General features: G+C 44.6%; 1 protein-coding gene across 1 annotated transcript in view; it reads right to left on the bottom strand.

Annotated features, from left to right (window-relative positions):
• Positions 1-16,541, bottom strand: part of LOC128716310 (protein O-mannosyl-transferase TMTC2) — a 120,341-nt gene that overhangs the window by 15,169 nt on the left and 88,631 nt on the right. Inside the window, exon 5 of the mRNA XM_053811230.1 lies at positions 8,600-8,685. Within this exon, the coding sequence (XP_053667205.1) occupies positions 8,600-8,685 (86 nt within the window). The remainder of the gene's footprint in view (positions 1-8,599; positions 8,686-16,541) is intronic.

The raw sequence follows: 16,541 nt of genomic DNA, 5'->3' as shown, positions 1-16,541 counted from the left end.
CCTGTTTTCCCCTGTTCGTGTAAAAGTGCATTCTGTGTCGCTTAAGCGTGTGAGTGTGTCGGGGGTACGTTACCCGGTTGCAAGTGAATAAATTATGAATGAACAATATTATTTCCCTGCTGAGCGTATGGAGCGACGGAACGCATCACGCCTCAAAAGCACTCGATTCCTAACACCAGCAGCACGGTAAGCAACTATTTTCACGATAAATGGGACTTTTGCGTGATTTTGCCTGTACGTCGTCGTTGATCATTTTTTCCGCCTTAACTTTCACGTGTGGGCACCACTTGCCGCAAGGAAACACATCCTTCACCGAGTAGTTCGTGTGAGCGTATCCCATCGAAACAGATCGATCGAACGATAAAACACTTGCCACCGTCAACGCGGCGTGTGTGCCGGGATGGTACTGCTTCAGCTAAACTCGTTAGCACGTTGCATCCGAAATGGACGGATATTGCTGCGGGACACAGCCAAGGGCCGTCGGTTCACCGTCGGTTGGAAGAATCGCCCGACGAAAGACACCCAACCCGGACAGTCTCCGTTCGTTCGCGTTTTGATGCGTTGCGATGCCATGCTGTCATAGTGGATACTTTAGACTACGATTGTGTGGTTCGCATCGGGACATCGTGCCACCGTGTAAGCTCAATCGCACACGTAATGGAAATTGATTTTACCTAGTTTCCTCCTTTCGGTACCTTGCTCTCGAGGCTGTCCACTGTGCTCTACGGGAACACTTTTTGTGGCAGCAAGCTGATACTCGAGCCGGAACGGGATCAAACGTTGGTTGTTTAAGCTTGGTTTCAATTAAAGCACTAATAGACTTTGATTTAAGGCTCTGGGAAGGTCCGCGTGTGTGTGCTATCTTTGCCAAAGAAATCACCATCGTTGGAGGGAATGTCAATCGGTGGCCACCGATCGATATCACTGATCGATTAAAATACCATAAATTATGTTTTCAATCAACACTTTCGCACTCAAAACACTGGCGCTGCATCTCGTAAAGGATTAATCAGTCGTAAAATGGGTGTACGCGCGCGCGCCCATCCCGTAAATCTAAATTACACAAATGGCAAACGAATAAATAATTTAATGACCTGACGCTTGACTGTCTAATAGAATTCCTACCCCACAGCTCAGCTGGGTCGTTCTAGCAGAGAGCATGAGCAAAAGTAAACAAACCCCCGTTTGTTTCCATACATCTGCGCCTAAAAGTATGCAATTTGTATGGCAGATCAGGTCTATTTAATCTATTTTCCCTCCCACATTTCGCGGGGCACAATGCTGCACATTGCTAAAACTGTCAAATTATATCCAATTATTGCCCCCCAAAATGTACAAACTCGAGTGCGAGTGCGTGATAATAAATCAGAAACAGTTTTAGTCTTTATTGCCCGAGACCCGAGGGGGGAACGTGCAATTGTGTACGGGTTTTGGAAATGTAATGGAACTAATTTGCACTGTTGTACGGTGGTCTGCACAAACAAACACCCTCGAGCGTTTGGACGCAATTTTATGTCCATTCAGGCGGTGGCACACTGGAACCATCCGACAATAGGGGACGCTGTAGCGCGCGGGCATGGTGTAAAGGTGGTGCCTTAATAAAATATAAACTAATTTATAGCCGTGCGTATCCGTCAAGGGCGTTGCGCTTCCGCTGTGCTTTCGTGTAGTTCGGGTGTTGCTGATGGGTCGGTTGGTGAGCGTCCAGCGGGACGAACGATGGCGGCCTACCATGCAATCAGCGCTCGTGCGTGCGAGTCACCCCGAATCAACAAAGTGCCCCGTGTACGCCCAACAATGCACACGCGTACATTCTCCTGCTTACGCTCATCCCCGGCTGTTGAACTGTTTGATTAGGCTCTCATTTAGCTTTCGACGGACACCGGCACTCGGCCGTCCCGGCGCACGGCGACCAGCGACAGAAGGCAAACATTATCACTTTGGGTTCGGGATTTGAATTGATTGCGCTGCAAGTTGTCTCTGGTTTTGGGCGAGTTGTGGCAGCTTGATGGAAGAACACTGATGAATGATGTTGGTAAGATGGACCAGCAACACTGTGTGATCCATGGGCACGTAGGCGATGTAAAGCAAAACAGCCTTCGGTGGGGCAGATCAGTCGGATTTGATTGATATGTTTAGCGCTTCCCCAAAGTGCACCGAAGATGTTTGCCGACGCTCGCATAAATTATCGACGGTGGTCTTACAAGGCGACCTGAACCAAACAGTTGTAACGGATGAGGCCGCATTCATGCGATGAGTGGTGTGGTGATAAGTGCTATACGCTGGCCGAGATAAGCTTTAAGTTCGAAAACCGATCTCAACCAGTACAAAGCATGGCGTTTTCAAATGATTAGTCTAATGCGATGCTTTAAGGTGTGTACTGACCTTCACCAATAAAGGCAATTAAATTGTGTCTTCTTTCGCAAACGAAAGGACACACTCCACATCCACAACATGAAGCCATCTGTCAATGCTTTGCCACTCAATCTTCCGAGACCTTCAAACATCAGTCACCTCTTCGTACATAATTTACTTCCAACAAATTCCCACCCCGTAAACGATTAATCACTTTGGGACACGGCCGGCACAAAAAAAGGGTGTATTTCTTTCCATTTCTGTTTCTTCTATACAAACCTCTCAAACTTTTGCTGCCCCCGAAAAGGAACCCCGGAAATCCCCCACAGGCAACTTTACACAATTCGAAGTGAAATGGAAATGAATGGACAAGGAAAAGGAAAAACGAATAAAAGCGATCAAAAGTAACCCTCCCCGCAGCTTCAACATGCTTCCCTCTCCCCCTGCTAGTGTCCTTTCCCCAAATTGCTTGGTGACCACTCGAGAAAGTTTTACCTCTTTTTTTCTGCTCGGCACCCCGGAAGTGTATCCCAGGGTGGTATAATTTCAATTCAATTTCCACTTTCTCGCCCACCACGGCCACGGTGGTTACGGTTTCGTCTAGCTTCCCACACCGCACCACTTCCAACTGTCAACCGTTTTACATTAATGAAATCATCAATTTCACGCATACCTTTGGCGAACTCGCAAGCAGAAAAAAACACGCCACGTGTGCACCGGCGTGAAGGTAAGGGTTCGTTCTCATTTTCCGTTTCTTTTCAGGCTTTTTGTTGCGGTCGTTACTATCGTATCTTCTACGGTAGGAGATGAATCTGTTTTTCTTCGGTGGGAGCGGTTTTTTCTTCGATGACCTTTTTTTGAAAAGGAGGCATGCTTATTTCAGACTTCAAGGGACGAAGAACGAGACATTTCAATTGGTCAACCCATCTCAGTAGACGATAGCGGGCGACATTTTTCTCCAGGGAAATGGACGTTTGTTGGCAAAGGATGCGAAGCCAATATGCGGAATCACACCTTTTCTGTCGCCTTGGTTACGAGCGTACTATAGTCACCATGGGAATGGTATTGCGATTTGCTAAAGCGACTAGTAACGGTTGCTACAGTGGGTTTAATTATAAGCCCGCGTTATATCCTTCCTTCAGGGTCAAGAGAATCGGATTAAGACCGCTGGGGTTCCATCAACTTAAAGTTCGAGAGTGAATGCGAGAGAGCTTTAACTATCATTGACATGTTGCAACATCAGACTGATCACCGCTCTTGGAAAATTGTAACTTCTTTGTCCACAAACGTTGAGCTCTGCTTGCATGATCACGAATAATATCACTGCATAGTTTCGCCAGGAATAGTTTCGTGCGAAATTGCTGTAGTGGCCATAGTTAGGATTTTCGCATGACTTGTGGACATCCAGTGTTACGTGGAATGCTGGTTGAATAAATAATCATGCCATACGGGAGGCAAACTTTACTCTGAAATATTCATCAACGTGAAGAAAGGAGCTCTGTGGGAATTGTTACAGTAAAGCATGCCAGTTTTGACCACAAAAGGTTCTAACGGCTTATGCATCATAAGTTGTAGCGCAGGAAAATTAGTATTGCAGTAGCAATTTAATCTGTTTGCAACAAAAAAGGCGATACAATGCCCAAAATCAATAGAACAACTAGAAGCTTCTCGCTGTCAAGTAATTCCTAGAAAAGGTAATCTCAATTCGAAGAATTCATACTAATGGAAGTGCTTACTGATCAAAAGCACAGAACTGCACAGAAATGTAAATAAATCGGGCAATCGAGACCGCTTGACCCGCTTTCCCGTGGCAAACGAGTTTAATTCTAATCTGTTCGTTCATCCCTTGCGTTCTGATTGATTCGACCATGGTCGCGTCTGCCCTGTGCCCTGTCTGCACGGACTGTGCCTGTGTCCAATCAATGAGGTGTTTAAAATTAACGATACCACTCGGTGCAGTTTTCCAGCGCACCCTTTCCCAAAAAAGGACCAGGGTGAAATAAATTGTGATTAATGGAAGGTGAAATTTGCAAATTACGGCAACTCACCCGGTGGTGCACGGTGTGGCAGTTGCGGATGGCGGACTAGTCCGCCACCGGGATAATTAAAGCCATCGGGTTGGAAAATTGAAAAGCATGTTTTTCACGTTTCGCGTTCCGTCCATCGTTCGATGGATTTTGCTCGTGCGTTTCGCCGTGCCATTCCCTGCCGCCCTGTTTCGTGTTTCGTGCAGAAGGTACGATTGGTACGATTTTAATGTTCATCTAGCGATTGCTGCAGGCGATAAATTCAATCCGATCATCAGCCGATTGGGGGGGGGATGCAAGTGTCCCTATTCGTATACCGCCACTTTCAAGTTCATACGCTCGATAGTGTTGTGCCCGTGTGCAGACGCCCACCAATACGGGGGGCGGTTGGGGAAATAGATTATGCAAACATTTAGCTCTGGCTAACCACTAAAACCTCGCTCATGTAGAGTAGTGTGTGTAGGGAGACTTGGGTCTCACCGTCCAGCAACGAACACCAACCGTTGTGGGACCTGCCCGAGGCTAGAAGCTCATTAAAAACAGCTCTCCCTCCTCGTTCTCATTTTTGTTCTTGCCATGCAAGTGTGTGTGCTCTGAACCGGAAACATTTCCCTCCCACTCGAGTGGGGTAATCATGGTCAACAGGGAAAACCTCAACACACGTGTGCGCCACTACTGTATCGCTTGCCGCTCGAGCGGTATCCTTCTGAAGAATGCATTTACTAATCCTTTTTTTTTCAGGTGTTTATGTAAAATTATAACGATATAGTTTTTTATTAACGGGCGGGTGGTTTCACCTGTGATGCTGGACGTGGTTTGTGACCTTTTGATAGTGATGGGGTTTTGTTGTGGATCCCACCGGCACCCCATAAACGATCATAATGTGCTTAGAATGTTATCATAAAGCACCATTTTATAGCTTTTCCCTACGCTACGAGCTACGAAAGCTACGAAAGCTACGAGAGTCGAAACAAAATGAGGCACCATAGAAAGATGCCGATGGGATATTTCCGGTCAATTCAATCCACTGAACGGATCATAGTCCGCCACCGATAGGCGAGCAGTATCCGCAACGCTTCGGGTGAAATAATTTTCGGTCTAATTAAATTAATTATGCATGTGTGGATGTGTTTGCTTCCTGCTTCCATCGGGGATTCTTCCCTGAGGAGTTGGGTTGGGTGGGTTCGGCAGACAGCCGATCCGCTTTCTACCGTTCACTGACCATATTGCAAGCCAATCATCTTCTACGAGCTGCGAGGTGTTGAATAGACAGTGAAACACTTTTTTGGCACCGGTTCTCATGGCGCTGCCATTATAGGACCCTATTTTCGCGTGTGCCCGTGTGTATGTGTGTGTATGATTAGCGGCAGCAGCGAGTGTGCCAATTTTGTGCGCCTGAGCAAACGGATGCTTTTGGAGTATGGAATATTGAAACAGTCGGAAACGGTTAGTGGTTTCCTGTTCCGCCATTGATCGCACGGAAATGCATCCGGAGCGTTCTTAGCGATGATGATTTGTGATTATTTTGCGTAGCGAATAGATTATGCGCCTGGGTGCTGGAACATGTGCAGATTTCGACGGCCAAGGTCTAACGGGGCTAACGTTTCAACTATTTATGCTCTACTTTTATGATAACATAGTAAAAATGTCGTATCAAATATGTAAATTTAACAGTCGAACAATTGGAGATTTATTATAATAAATTCGCTATTTGTTACAACCAAAAAAAAAAAAAAATTGAAATTATAGCATAAATGATCGCAAAGCTTAATGCATAGCTAGCAATTCTAGAACTCTGAGTGTTCAGCACCCGTCAATTCCTTAAATTTGAAATTGTAGTAGTGTTTCGATTCACACTTCCGCTGAAAGACTTTAACGGACCAACTGTAACTTTCTTCGCAGTAAAGCAAACAGTACAGTCTGTTAAAAAATGGCCCCAATTCAGCGTACGGTTTACGTAAACACCAACCACATCAATATGGAACGCCAGAGACCGCCCGAAGTTCCTTTTCCCGTAACTACTGCTGCTGCTAGTACTGCTGTAAGTAATCGCAACACTTCACTCGTTCGACATCGAAATCCCATCAGAAACCCCTACGGACACACGCAGCGTGCATGCCTGGAGTAGAAACATTTGTTACTAATGTTCCGCCTTTCCGCACGTCCCACACCATTCGCTCCCATTTCCTCCCCCCCACTACGGTAGAGGGAAATTCGTCCGCACAAAAAGAAAAGCGAACATCTCCAGATGTGTTCGCTTGTGTTTTCTGTGTCGCTCTCTGATGGAATTGTTCGACAGGTTGTTTTGCAGAACCTCGCACACTGCTTTCGGGCAAGCCATGCAAAAGGCCGGCGAAATGGGAAGCGAACAGTTTGCCGGCTTTGACGTGTCGCGTTTGACAAGTGTAAAGCATGTTTCGGTTCAAACGTGCGAAATGAAAAAAAATTGGAGCAGGAAGCTACCGGTAGTTCCCCAAAAAATGGAACGAATGCTTGCACACTTCCGGAGAGGTTGGATTACGACATTTCGACGTTCGACACAAAAGTGCCCGATGGCACAATCAGTGAACCGTCACCGAAGCGAGAGTATGCTCGAAAAATACCAACAGCAATACCGGACACACGGAAGACAGATTGCGCCCTCGTCGGTGTACACCTTTTATCCCATCGCACCTTGGAGCGTCATTAGCTTTCGATCGTTTTTCCCATCGTGGAATGGGAAAGAATGGGGCCACCTTTTGCGATACGGTCGCATGTCACACATTTTCCATACGGGGGCCAAACTCAGCCAACCTTTTTTTTTCTTTCTTGTTGGTTGCGAGTGTCCTGCCTATGTCGAGATGATTTTACAAGGCGAGCCGACAAGGCTTAGTGTCACTTTCTTGGTGCGTACATTTTCGAGGAGCTTTTCCGTAGCTTCATCATCGCAGTTCTTCTCGCCTGTAACGTTGGCGACACCGATACACATCGATTTACTGGCCAACATCTCCATTTACTTTCATCGTTGACCCAACCACCAACTGGGTATTGACACAATCTCGGGGATGGGAACGAATCAGGGAGGGGGAGGTCACAAATTTCCTTTACTTTATGAAACTTCCTTCGAAAGACCCTTCAGCGTGACCGGTGCCGCACGCATGAACATGAAGTGATGTCCTGGAAGATGTGTTTCGACCTCCGGGAAGGAACATACACTTATCCTATAAGTCACACTAATTGACGTGGGTTTTCTCGCTCACTCCGGATCCGGTTAGCTTTTCTCCATCGGTGGGTGGTGGCAAGTGCCGCACCGCTGGAATGAAGACACTTTCCGACCGACTAACCCGGGCTGCGCGAGCTGTTTCAACAGTACCCCAAAACCATTCGCTTCGTTCCGGTTCTTTCCGGCGTGTGCGATGATGGAGTCATCTCCGGCGCAACCATCCTGCCAAGGCTTCGATATAAAGAGGGAGCAAGAAGAACGTAAAAAAAGGAACGAACTCACCAGATGGTGCCGTCCTTGGATTGCTTCTTCACATATTCTTTTTTTTTGGTTGATGGCAAGCTTGAGAAGGGTTTGAGGAAGTCTTATCAACAAACCTACCCTCCGGTTTCGTGTGTAAATGTGTGTGTGTGCGTTGGGACGAAATTGGATTTTCTCCCAAAATAAGAAACCACTCAGCGTAGCCCAGCGTCACCGTTGGCACAGGATGGCACCCCGAATGGAATGCCAATAGGATTTAAGGATCCACAGTAGCAAACGGCGTGGTGGGGGGTGGGGTGTGGCGAAAGGGTGGGGATGAAATAGGGGTGGACAGAATTCTTTAAGACTTCCACTAACTGACAGATGACGCAAGTGTCAGAATATACGCCCTTTTACTTTCTCGCTCATACTTCTTCGTGGCGGGGAATGGTTCCGGCCGGTACGAAGAAGGTTGCCTTTCTTCGCTCGAGTGCCCCTTGAGCCTTCGCCTACCGCGGGTTGGATGTGTGTGTGTGTGTGTGTGTGTGTGTGTGTCGATATTTTGTCCACCATTTGGGTCTGAAGTAGGGTGGTTGTGGAAGGTGGTAAGTGTGAGAAGTAAATCTGGCTCACCTTTACAATGTTCGAGGATGAAGATAAGGTGAATGCTAACACCACCGCCAGGTCGGAAGTGGTGAATCCCGTCCGGGGGAAAGGGGATGTGAACATGGGCAGGGAAAATTATGTGCACACATATTATCTAGCAAATACTTACGTGCCAGCGATGGTCGAAAGCGTATCGCTTTTCGAAAGCTCTCCACAGCCTCGTTGTAATCTTGCTGGTTCTGTAGCAAGATCCCTCTGTACGGGAGAAGAAAATAGAACAAATGGGAAAGAAATCGATTAGTTTAGTGCTGAGTAGACACGAGCATCTTAAAGAGTGTTTAAACCATTGGAAATTAATCTAAAGTCAACCATGTTTGTGGCTTCAACTACCTCGAAAACCGAAAGCAAATAACCTTTTGTTCAACGAAACTCGATTCAAACATTTGTAGTGTTCTGTTTGTTCTACAAAGTATCTCTAAAGTCCGGCTTATTATGTTCCCCAGAGTTCCACGCCTTTTAACATGGCTAATTTGTAGGCGGACTGTAAATAACCGTATTTTATTGACCTCCACCCCATATAACGCCCCTTTTACTGGATCTAAAAGCCGACAAAACAAGGTCGACCGTGTTTTTATCCATATCTATTTAGTCGTGAGCATGAGCGTCTCCTTAAGATGAAAATTAGCTATTTGTTAAACCATTTTATTCCTAATTTGAGATTGCAAGTGATAGTGCTTCCTGGTCGTTTCAAGTGCGTCCGACGTGCGGCAAAGCGTCCAGCAACGACTGTATTCGGCGATATCGCGCTGCTACGGTGGTGTCGGTTTGAATTACCATTTACCAACGACGACAACGTGCACAAAACCTGCTGGGAATTATCTCCAGCCCTTTTTCCAAGCCGTGGCTTCTTCCGGCTTTTCTGGCCCGAGAGCTGACTGAGAGGGACCAGTGGAAGCGACGGAAGAAGTCTTACAGAATTTTCAACAGCAGCAGCGTCAGCAAGAATCTGAATCGTCGTAATCATACCCCATTCCTCTTGCAAACTATGTTCCCATTGTTGCCAACCTATTCTGGCCGCCAGCAATGGGGCTTCCTCTTCGGTTGGGTGCAGATGCAGCAGACGGAAGCGTGTTGATAGCGTCTAATTTTCCCGTAAACTGTTCTATTTTTTCAAACAGCTAGACTGTTGAATAGTTAATGTCCCCAAACGGTAAGTGCAATGCCAAGGATGGAGGGTCCTTTTTACGCTGATGGCAGGTTCACAATAGTACAATGCGCTAACTGCCGGATAAAGAAGGTAAGGGGGTAAGGTAAGCGCTTTTTTGTTGTAGTTGCCAATTATGAAGACTGACGACCGAATTCCGAATGAAGAATTCAAGATTAACTTAATGAATTGTGTGCTTAATTAAAACAGGTCAGCGTACTGTCCAATATAAACAAATGGGTAATTAGCAATTCGCCTGAATATAGAAAAATGTTTTTATTAAATTAATTTTGACTTTTTTTGAAGTATGCAGTTGTAGATGGAACTAAGCAAAACATGCAGCTTCTAAAGATCTGCATGATTAAAGCAGAAGAAATTATTAAATTAGAGAGAAATAAAACAAAACAAAACGGAGCAAACATTCTGGAAAGTACTTCTACTTTCCATTGCATTTTCATTGCAGCGCAGTTGCAGTTAAAATGAAAACTCGTTTGTGTTTGTGTGGTTGAGGCTGAGAAAAAGTTTATTTTAATCAAGACCCCACACCACAACACCACAGCGCATTCCGTAGAACGAGGCAGAAATAAAAGTATGGCATTGAGGATTGAGGAATTGAACTTTGAGGAAACTACTTAAAAAAAACAACAACCAGACGCTACCAGGAACACGATCGTACGATAGGAATTAACAGGTTGAGCAAGTGCTTTTGCTTCATGTTTTGCTGGCGTTGTGTTCCGTTGCTTTTTCTTTTTTGCGTTCCGCCATGAGCTTATCTTCCGGCCAAACACAATAAACGAAGGAATGCAAAGCTATAGCCCTTGTTTTTCCCCATCATGTAGTCGGATGGATTGTGCGAGCATACAACGCCCCATTCTTGCACACACACACACACACACACATCACGATGTATGCAATTAAAAGTTTAAGTGTACATTGCCCACTCGGAGGAAATGTAGTTGCAATGCTTTGCCCAGGGAACCTTGACGGTGCTGAAAGCTGACTGAATTCCGATGCGCTGGTTGAGTGGCGGACGAGATGTAATCTGCGATAATATTTCCACACCAAGAATAGTAGGCTAGTGATAATTTAGTGGGTAGCCACCACACGCAAAGTACAGTTGTGGGCATTTTGTATAGTGAAAGCATAAATATTCATGTTAGAAAGGAGAAGAGTAAGACTTAAGGAGTGGATTTTAAGCACGTTTGAACGATAAATAGCTACCGAAAGAAGCAAACTGTAAGACAGAAAGGCTTTAATTTTTTTAATAATTTTACAAGGATTTCCTAAATACAGAAAACACAAAGATTCTAAAGCAACGAATTAGTAACACCTTTACTATAGTAGGAAGATGACAAATAAATCATTTGTCACTAGTGTTGCACCTACCCCAAAAACTGCTTGAACGTTTTTAGCAGTATAAAGCATACTACATATTCACAAAAAGTGCTGGTCGCTGCCTAATCCACCCGAGAGTGTAATTCAATTGAACGAAAACGATAAAGCCGACATCCCTTTCAACTGCACTTAATAGTTAAAGTATGTTTACCCTTGGACACCTCGAATCCGAGCCTTTTTAAGTAGTCCCGAGCACTAAGTGCTTAACTCTGGTTCGAGCGTCAAGGACTTTACGTCATTAATTTTAAAATTACACCAAAACAAACACACCAAACAAGGATGCAGCAATGAACGGACATGGATGAGCTGTTTTTTTTTTTCTATTCTATAATGCACTCAAGTGTCCCTTTTGCATCGTTGTGTGCTAGAAGCAGCTTTTTGTCATCGCCCATCCCATTCCGATTAAGTACCATCGACATATCGCCCCGTACAGACAGGAGGACTACTCGAGGAGTGGCGGTACATCATCACTTTGCATCGATGTTCGCCCTGCTGAGTGGTTCGAATTCCATCGAATGGCACAAGTCCCGACCGTTCGAGTGCTTTATATTGCCGCTCACACATCGATCACAAATGATGGCGGGCATGGTGCTGCTCCGGTTCGAGACTCTCAGCGCTCGTTGGCGTGTCATTTGCATGTGTGACTTAAATGCTTGATCTCAAGAAGGTGTCACTGAAGGCGGCCCCATCACCGTTGTCATCGACACGGGTTGGAAGTTGTTGCAGCATATTCTCACTCCGTTCCTCTGGGACTCCTTCCGCTGCAGGCACGGGCACATCGTTCATTTTCGCGCCCATCCGGTTGATCGGTTCAATGGTGCCATCAGACACCGCACAACCAACACATACGCGGGATTGAAATTCGATGAATATGCATTATTAATCAAACAAACTGATCGAAGTGCGCGAATGCAGCATTCCGGCACGAGGGTTAACGACTGATAACGACTGCAGCTGACATCTTACCGAGTGCTGATGCTTCAGAACATGATTTGGTCCAGCGCATGGCAAGAGGAAATTGCTGAACAAGTGGAGGAAATTGCTTGTTAGTTAACATTAAACGATAGTGAAGGAAGTGACCGAAGAGTAAAAATTGTAGAATAATTTTGCAGGAGAATTTTTGTGATATAATTTGTGTAGTGAACGTAAAGTTATATAACGCTTGGAAGTGTGCAATCTTCCATTCAACATAGCTTTTATGATTTATAAGGAATGTTAAAATGGAGTGCTTATCACAAGAACAATAATTACTTAAAACGTCCTCCATTTTTATTTTAAAAACATCACAATATTTTAAACACGTCGATTGTAAAAACAATTAATGGAAGAAAATTAGCTTAGAATTTTAGAGCATCAGATACCACAAAATTGAACCGGGGGTTATATGTAAAAAAAACTTAAAGCTTTCATTAATTTTTACGTATAATCACTGCTTTAAACACTTTAAAGGGTGCATTTTCTAGTGCAGAACGTGACTAGCGAATGAAAATCAAAACATCCTGCCGTACGCTCTCATTTAGCTCCAGCTGTGACTTGCTTTTATGCCTTTTGGGAGTGATCCTTTCGTTTGCGAGGTGCAGATTTATTTCCAGGCTAAGCAGATTTATCTGTCAAACTAGTCTGTTGCCATACATGTTGCAGTGTACGTGTGCCCTTCAATACACTTCAACACACTTTAGACGGAGGACACACACTGTTGAGAATTTTTACGGGTGTTCAATTTCATGCCCAAGGAAATTCTGATGCCCATTTGCACGACGGCCGGATCCTGAGGGCGACTGGATGCGGACAGGAGGAACAGAGCAGAAACATTCTTATAAATTCATAATTTTATCGTTTGCTCGCTAAAAAAAAAAGGCGGTGCTGGTAGGAACGCTGTAGCATTGCCGAGATTGTGTGCTTCGGTCAGGGACACCGACATCCAACAAGCCAACAAAATGCCACACACGACGTGTACGACAACACATTTCCCGTTCGTAGCATTTATGGTTTTGTGGGGCGGAATGTGGTCGGGAGGTGCGGAACGACACGAGTGGGATGAGTAATTTATTATGCCACACATGAATATTTACTCAGTACGAAACGAATCCGTCACGATGTTTTACCGCCTATCCGCCTACCGTGCGCAGCAGCGTCTTTCCCTTTCCATCTAAAGAAAAGCCCCACAAACGAAAATGCCTCACGAGTGCCGAAAATCCGGCAAAATGGAACATTCTGGCAGTCTGTCTTTTTCCAACCTTCACTCATGCCATCCGCCGGGTCGGAGTGTTGGTATGTGTGGATAAATCTGCTATCATTTTCTCGTCAGTCCAGCTCGATTAGCCCGGCTGCTGGAAATTGCTGCTACCAGCTTCCGAAAAACAAACGCCAAAGCCTCATCCACCGTACAAATGACGTTTGATGGACATATTCAAAGGGGCAGGCGTCCCACAGTGGAAAATCCACCCCTTCATTGCTTCCCACACAGAGCAATTTTGGGGTTTCCGTCTCTCTCTCTTCTGCAACTAGGATGAGAATTGGAATATACCCTATTCCGATGTACTTTGGACGGGCTGTCTGATTTTGGTGAGATCTCCATTTTGGTTTTGGCAGCACTGTACGGTTCCGATGATGCTTCATTTTCCTACCCCAGAAGGAAACTTTAATGAGTTTTAATAATGAAAACGAATGTTTCCAGCATGGAAAGTTAGAAAAAGGAGTTTCTCAGTTACGCTGATGAGACCACGTGACAAGACAGCTCATGTTTGGTATTTGGACAGCACTTTGACACGAGGTTCGTAGAAGGATTCATTTTACACATCATTCGTGAGTGTTTTTGAGTAATTTAGTTGTACTAATTTTGCGTATAGTTCAAGATTTGCACAACCCACCGATATAAAATGCTCATTTATCAGGAATTTCTTGCAATGTTCCCATTTAAAACTGTATTTTCCTCAACCGGTTATGGTTTGTTGCTTTCGCATTAACTTAAGCTGGTGCCGAGAACTGACGACTAAATTAGTGTGGTTTCTTTAACTCTCGACTCGACCTGGAAAGTCCTGACCTATGAATAGTCGGTTTGTGTGCTACTGAAGCATCTACAATTATTTAACGATATCGTACCAACATTGCTGCCAGTAGCAAACATATCGATTAGCACGCATCCGGAGTAAAACCCATTCCCATTCGTTGTGAGGCTTCCAAACAAACAAAATCCCAACTTTTACGACTCCCTTTAGGGTGGAGAGTGAAACTTTTTCCTCGTCCAAAACCCGGGGCCCAGGCTCATGTTTCGATTCGGACCAATCAAAACCAGTTGGTGATTAGCCGATGGCGTTGTAGTTTCCAGCATTCAGGGCCACCCTACTCATGTGCCATAACTGTTCGATCCAACTGCAGTTGGACCGTTCCTCCAATGCCTCAAAACCACTACACTGGATGCAGTTGTGCAAACATGGACGCCACCGGTATCCCACGAATGCGAATGCGTCCCATTAGCCGGAAGGATAATTGAAGCTTGATACGGTGAAGAGTGATTTTAGGGAACCGAAAACCAGAAGTAATACCATTACACAAACAGCTGCAAATCGTGCTGATAGGATCGGTTCGAGGTCTTTGCGGTGGACACAATCGAACAGTTAGTCCGAGATTCTACTTCTCCATCGATCGGGCCGTGTAATTTCCGGCCGAATTCTTAGGGCATGGCAGCAGGGACTAGACAGCATTAGGCACTCTCAGACTTTTGATACGGTGCGTAGTAAATGCTGACGACCAAATTGGAAGTTCCAGCTAAAGACTGCATTTGCCAAGTGACCGGATGTAATTTATTGAACTTTGGGTGGAAGTAATATGGGGCTGGAAGCCTACATCACTTGCCTGTCCAAATAAAATGACGTCTGAACTCGTTTTTGGGGCAGGGAGAAGAACGAGGGCACAGATGTAGACGCACAGATTTAATGAAAATTCGACTAAAACGAAAGAGGTAGACTGGGATTTATCTTTTCCGAATGGATTCGATTACGGTGTCCGGAGGGAGGTGAGTGTTACGGTGCGTACGCAATTGAGCATGGCCCGAATGTAAGCAACCGTTTTGCCGGAAGTCTTGTTTGCAGGGTTAATTTTCTGGCATGCACCAAACAGTGCGTTGAAAGACGACGGTAGGAGTGAAGATAGACTTAACTGTTGCTACCTTGCTGTGATGGACTGTATTGATGGTGTACGACATAATGGGCATGTAGATATGGTTTGAAGATATTAAATTTTACATCATTGTCGAACAAATATTCGATGTGTGTCTATGTTACGCTCTCTCGCAAACACATCGACCCCCTTTTATGGTGGACTTTCACCTCCGGAGCACCTTTCGCTAGTCACCGGATCTGAAGTGTTGCCAAGCAGACGGTCGCATTTAAAATAGTACAAAAAAGCATGTAAAACTGCCACAACATTCTACGCGCTATTGAATTTCCTGAAAGGCATCTGCTTCTATTTTTTTGTTTCCGTTCTAAATATTCCACACAACACGTGCGCATAAGATACTTGGTGCCAAAGGACACATCCACAAGATGTATCAAAAAATACTCCCCTCTGGAATCACCCAAACCGTTTACAGCAAAACGGTGAACACTGGAAATAACAAATGAAAAACACAGGCGAGCCAGAGGGTGAAACATAAAAAAAGTATGTTGCACCCCCACGTTGGGCCATTTAAAAGTGCCATTACTATCAGTGTAATCCACGCGCAAAGAGCCCGGTTGCGGGAAATGGTTTCGCTGGTTGTCGTTGGCGTTGGTTCCATTTTTCACTGTGCACAAATACATGCGACACTTCTCGTCCGTACCAAAGGGGTCTAGAATTGAAATGTGGCATTCCACGGTACTGGGGCACCAGTGTAGGGATATTTTACCAACACACACACACACATTCAGACGCACAGTTGTGAACAAAAACAGATGAAAATAATCTTCAAAACTGGGACACTGGAGTCCGTGTCCGGTTTGCCATGTTTGGGATGAGCTTACGTGCAGCTGGTTGGATATTATGAATCAGTCGGTGGGAGACAATTGGGAGTACACAGACAAAGTTACTTCAAAGTGTTTGAGATCATTTAAATTCTTAATTTAATTGAATACAAGATAATTAAAATACAAGAAAATAGGAATCTCTCGTTGAATTTATGAGTATGAAATTAAGAATAAAATACAATAACAAAATGTTCCTTTCACTTGTTCCATGATATGAAACTTTTTCAAATTTCAAATAAACGAAACTCAAAGTAGTCAAAACAAAATTTCTTAAGTAGCAAGCACGTGGTAACAAAGGCAATTTACATGATTGTAGTATATGATATGATGATCGAAAGAATTATATTTTTTGTCTGCTTATTCTGTCTATTTATTCGCGTACTTGTTATAAAAAATATTATATTAAATTGCGTATTATACTAAGTTGAAAAAAGTTCGGAGATATACACAAATGATTCATCCTAAATTTTTCCTTATAAAAATATAAACATTTCTCCTGTCCGTGTATC

Source organism: Anopheles marshallii, chromosome 3 (genome assembly GCF_943734725.1).
Source record: "Anopheles marshallii chromosome 3, idAnoMarsDA_429_01, whole genome shotgun sequence".
Taxonomy (NCBI): Eukaryota; Metazoa; Arthropoda; class Insecta; order Diptera; family Culicidae; genus Anopheles; species Anopheles marshallii.
Note: the sequence above shows the minus strand (reverse complement) of the source record. Positions and strands in the feature narration are given on the sequence as shown.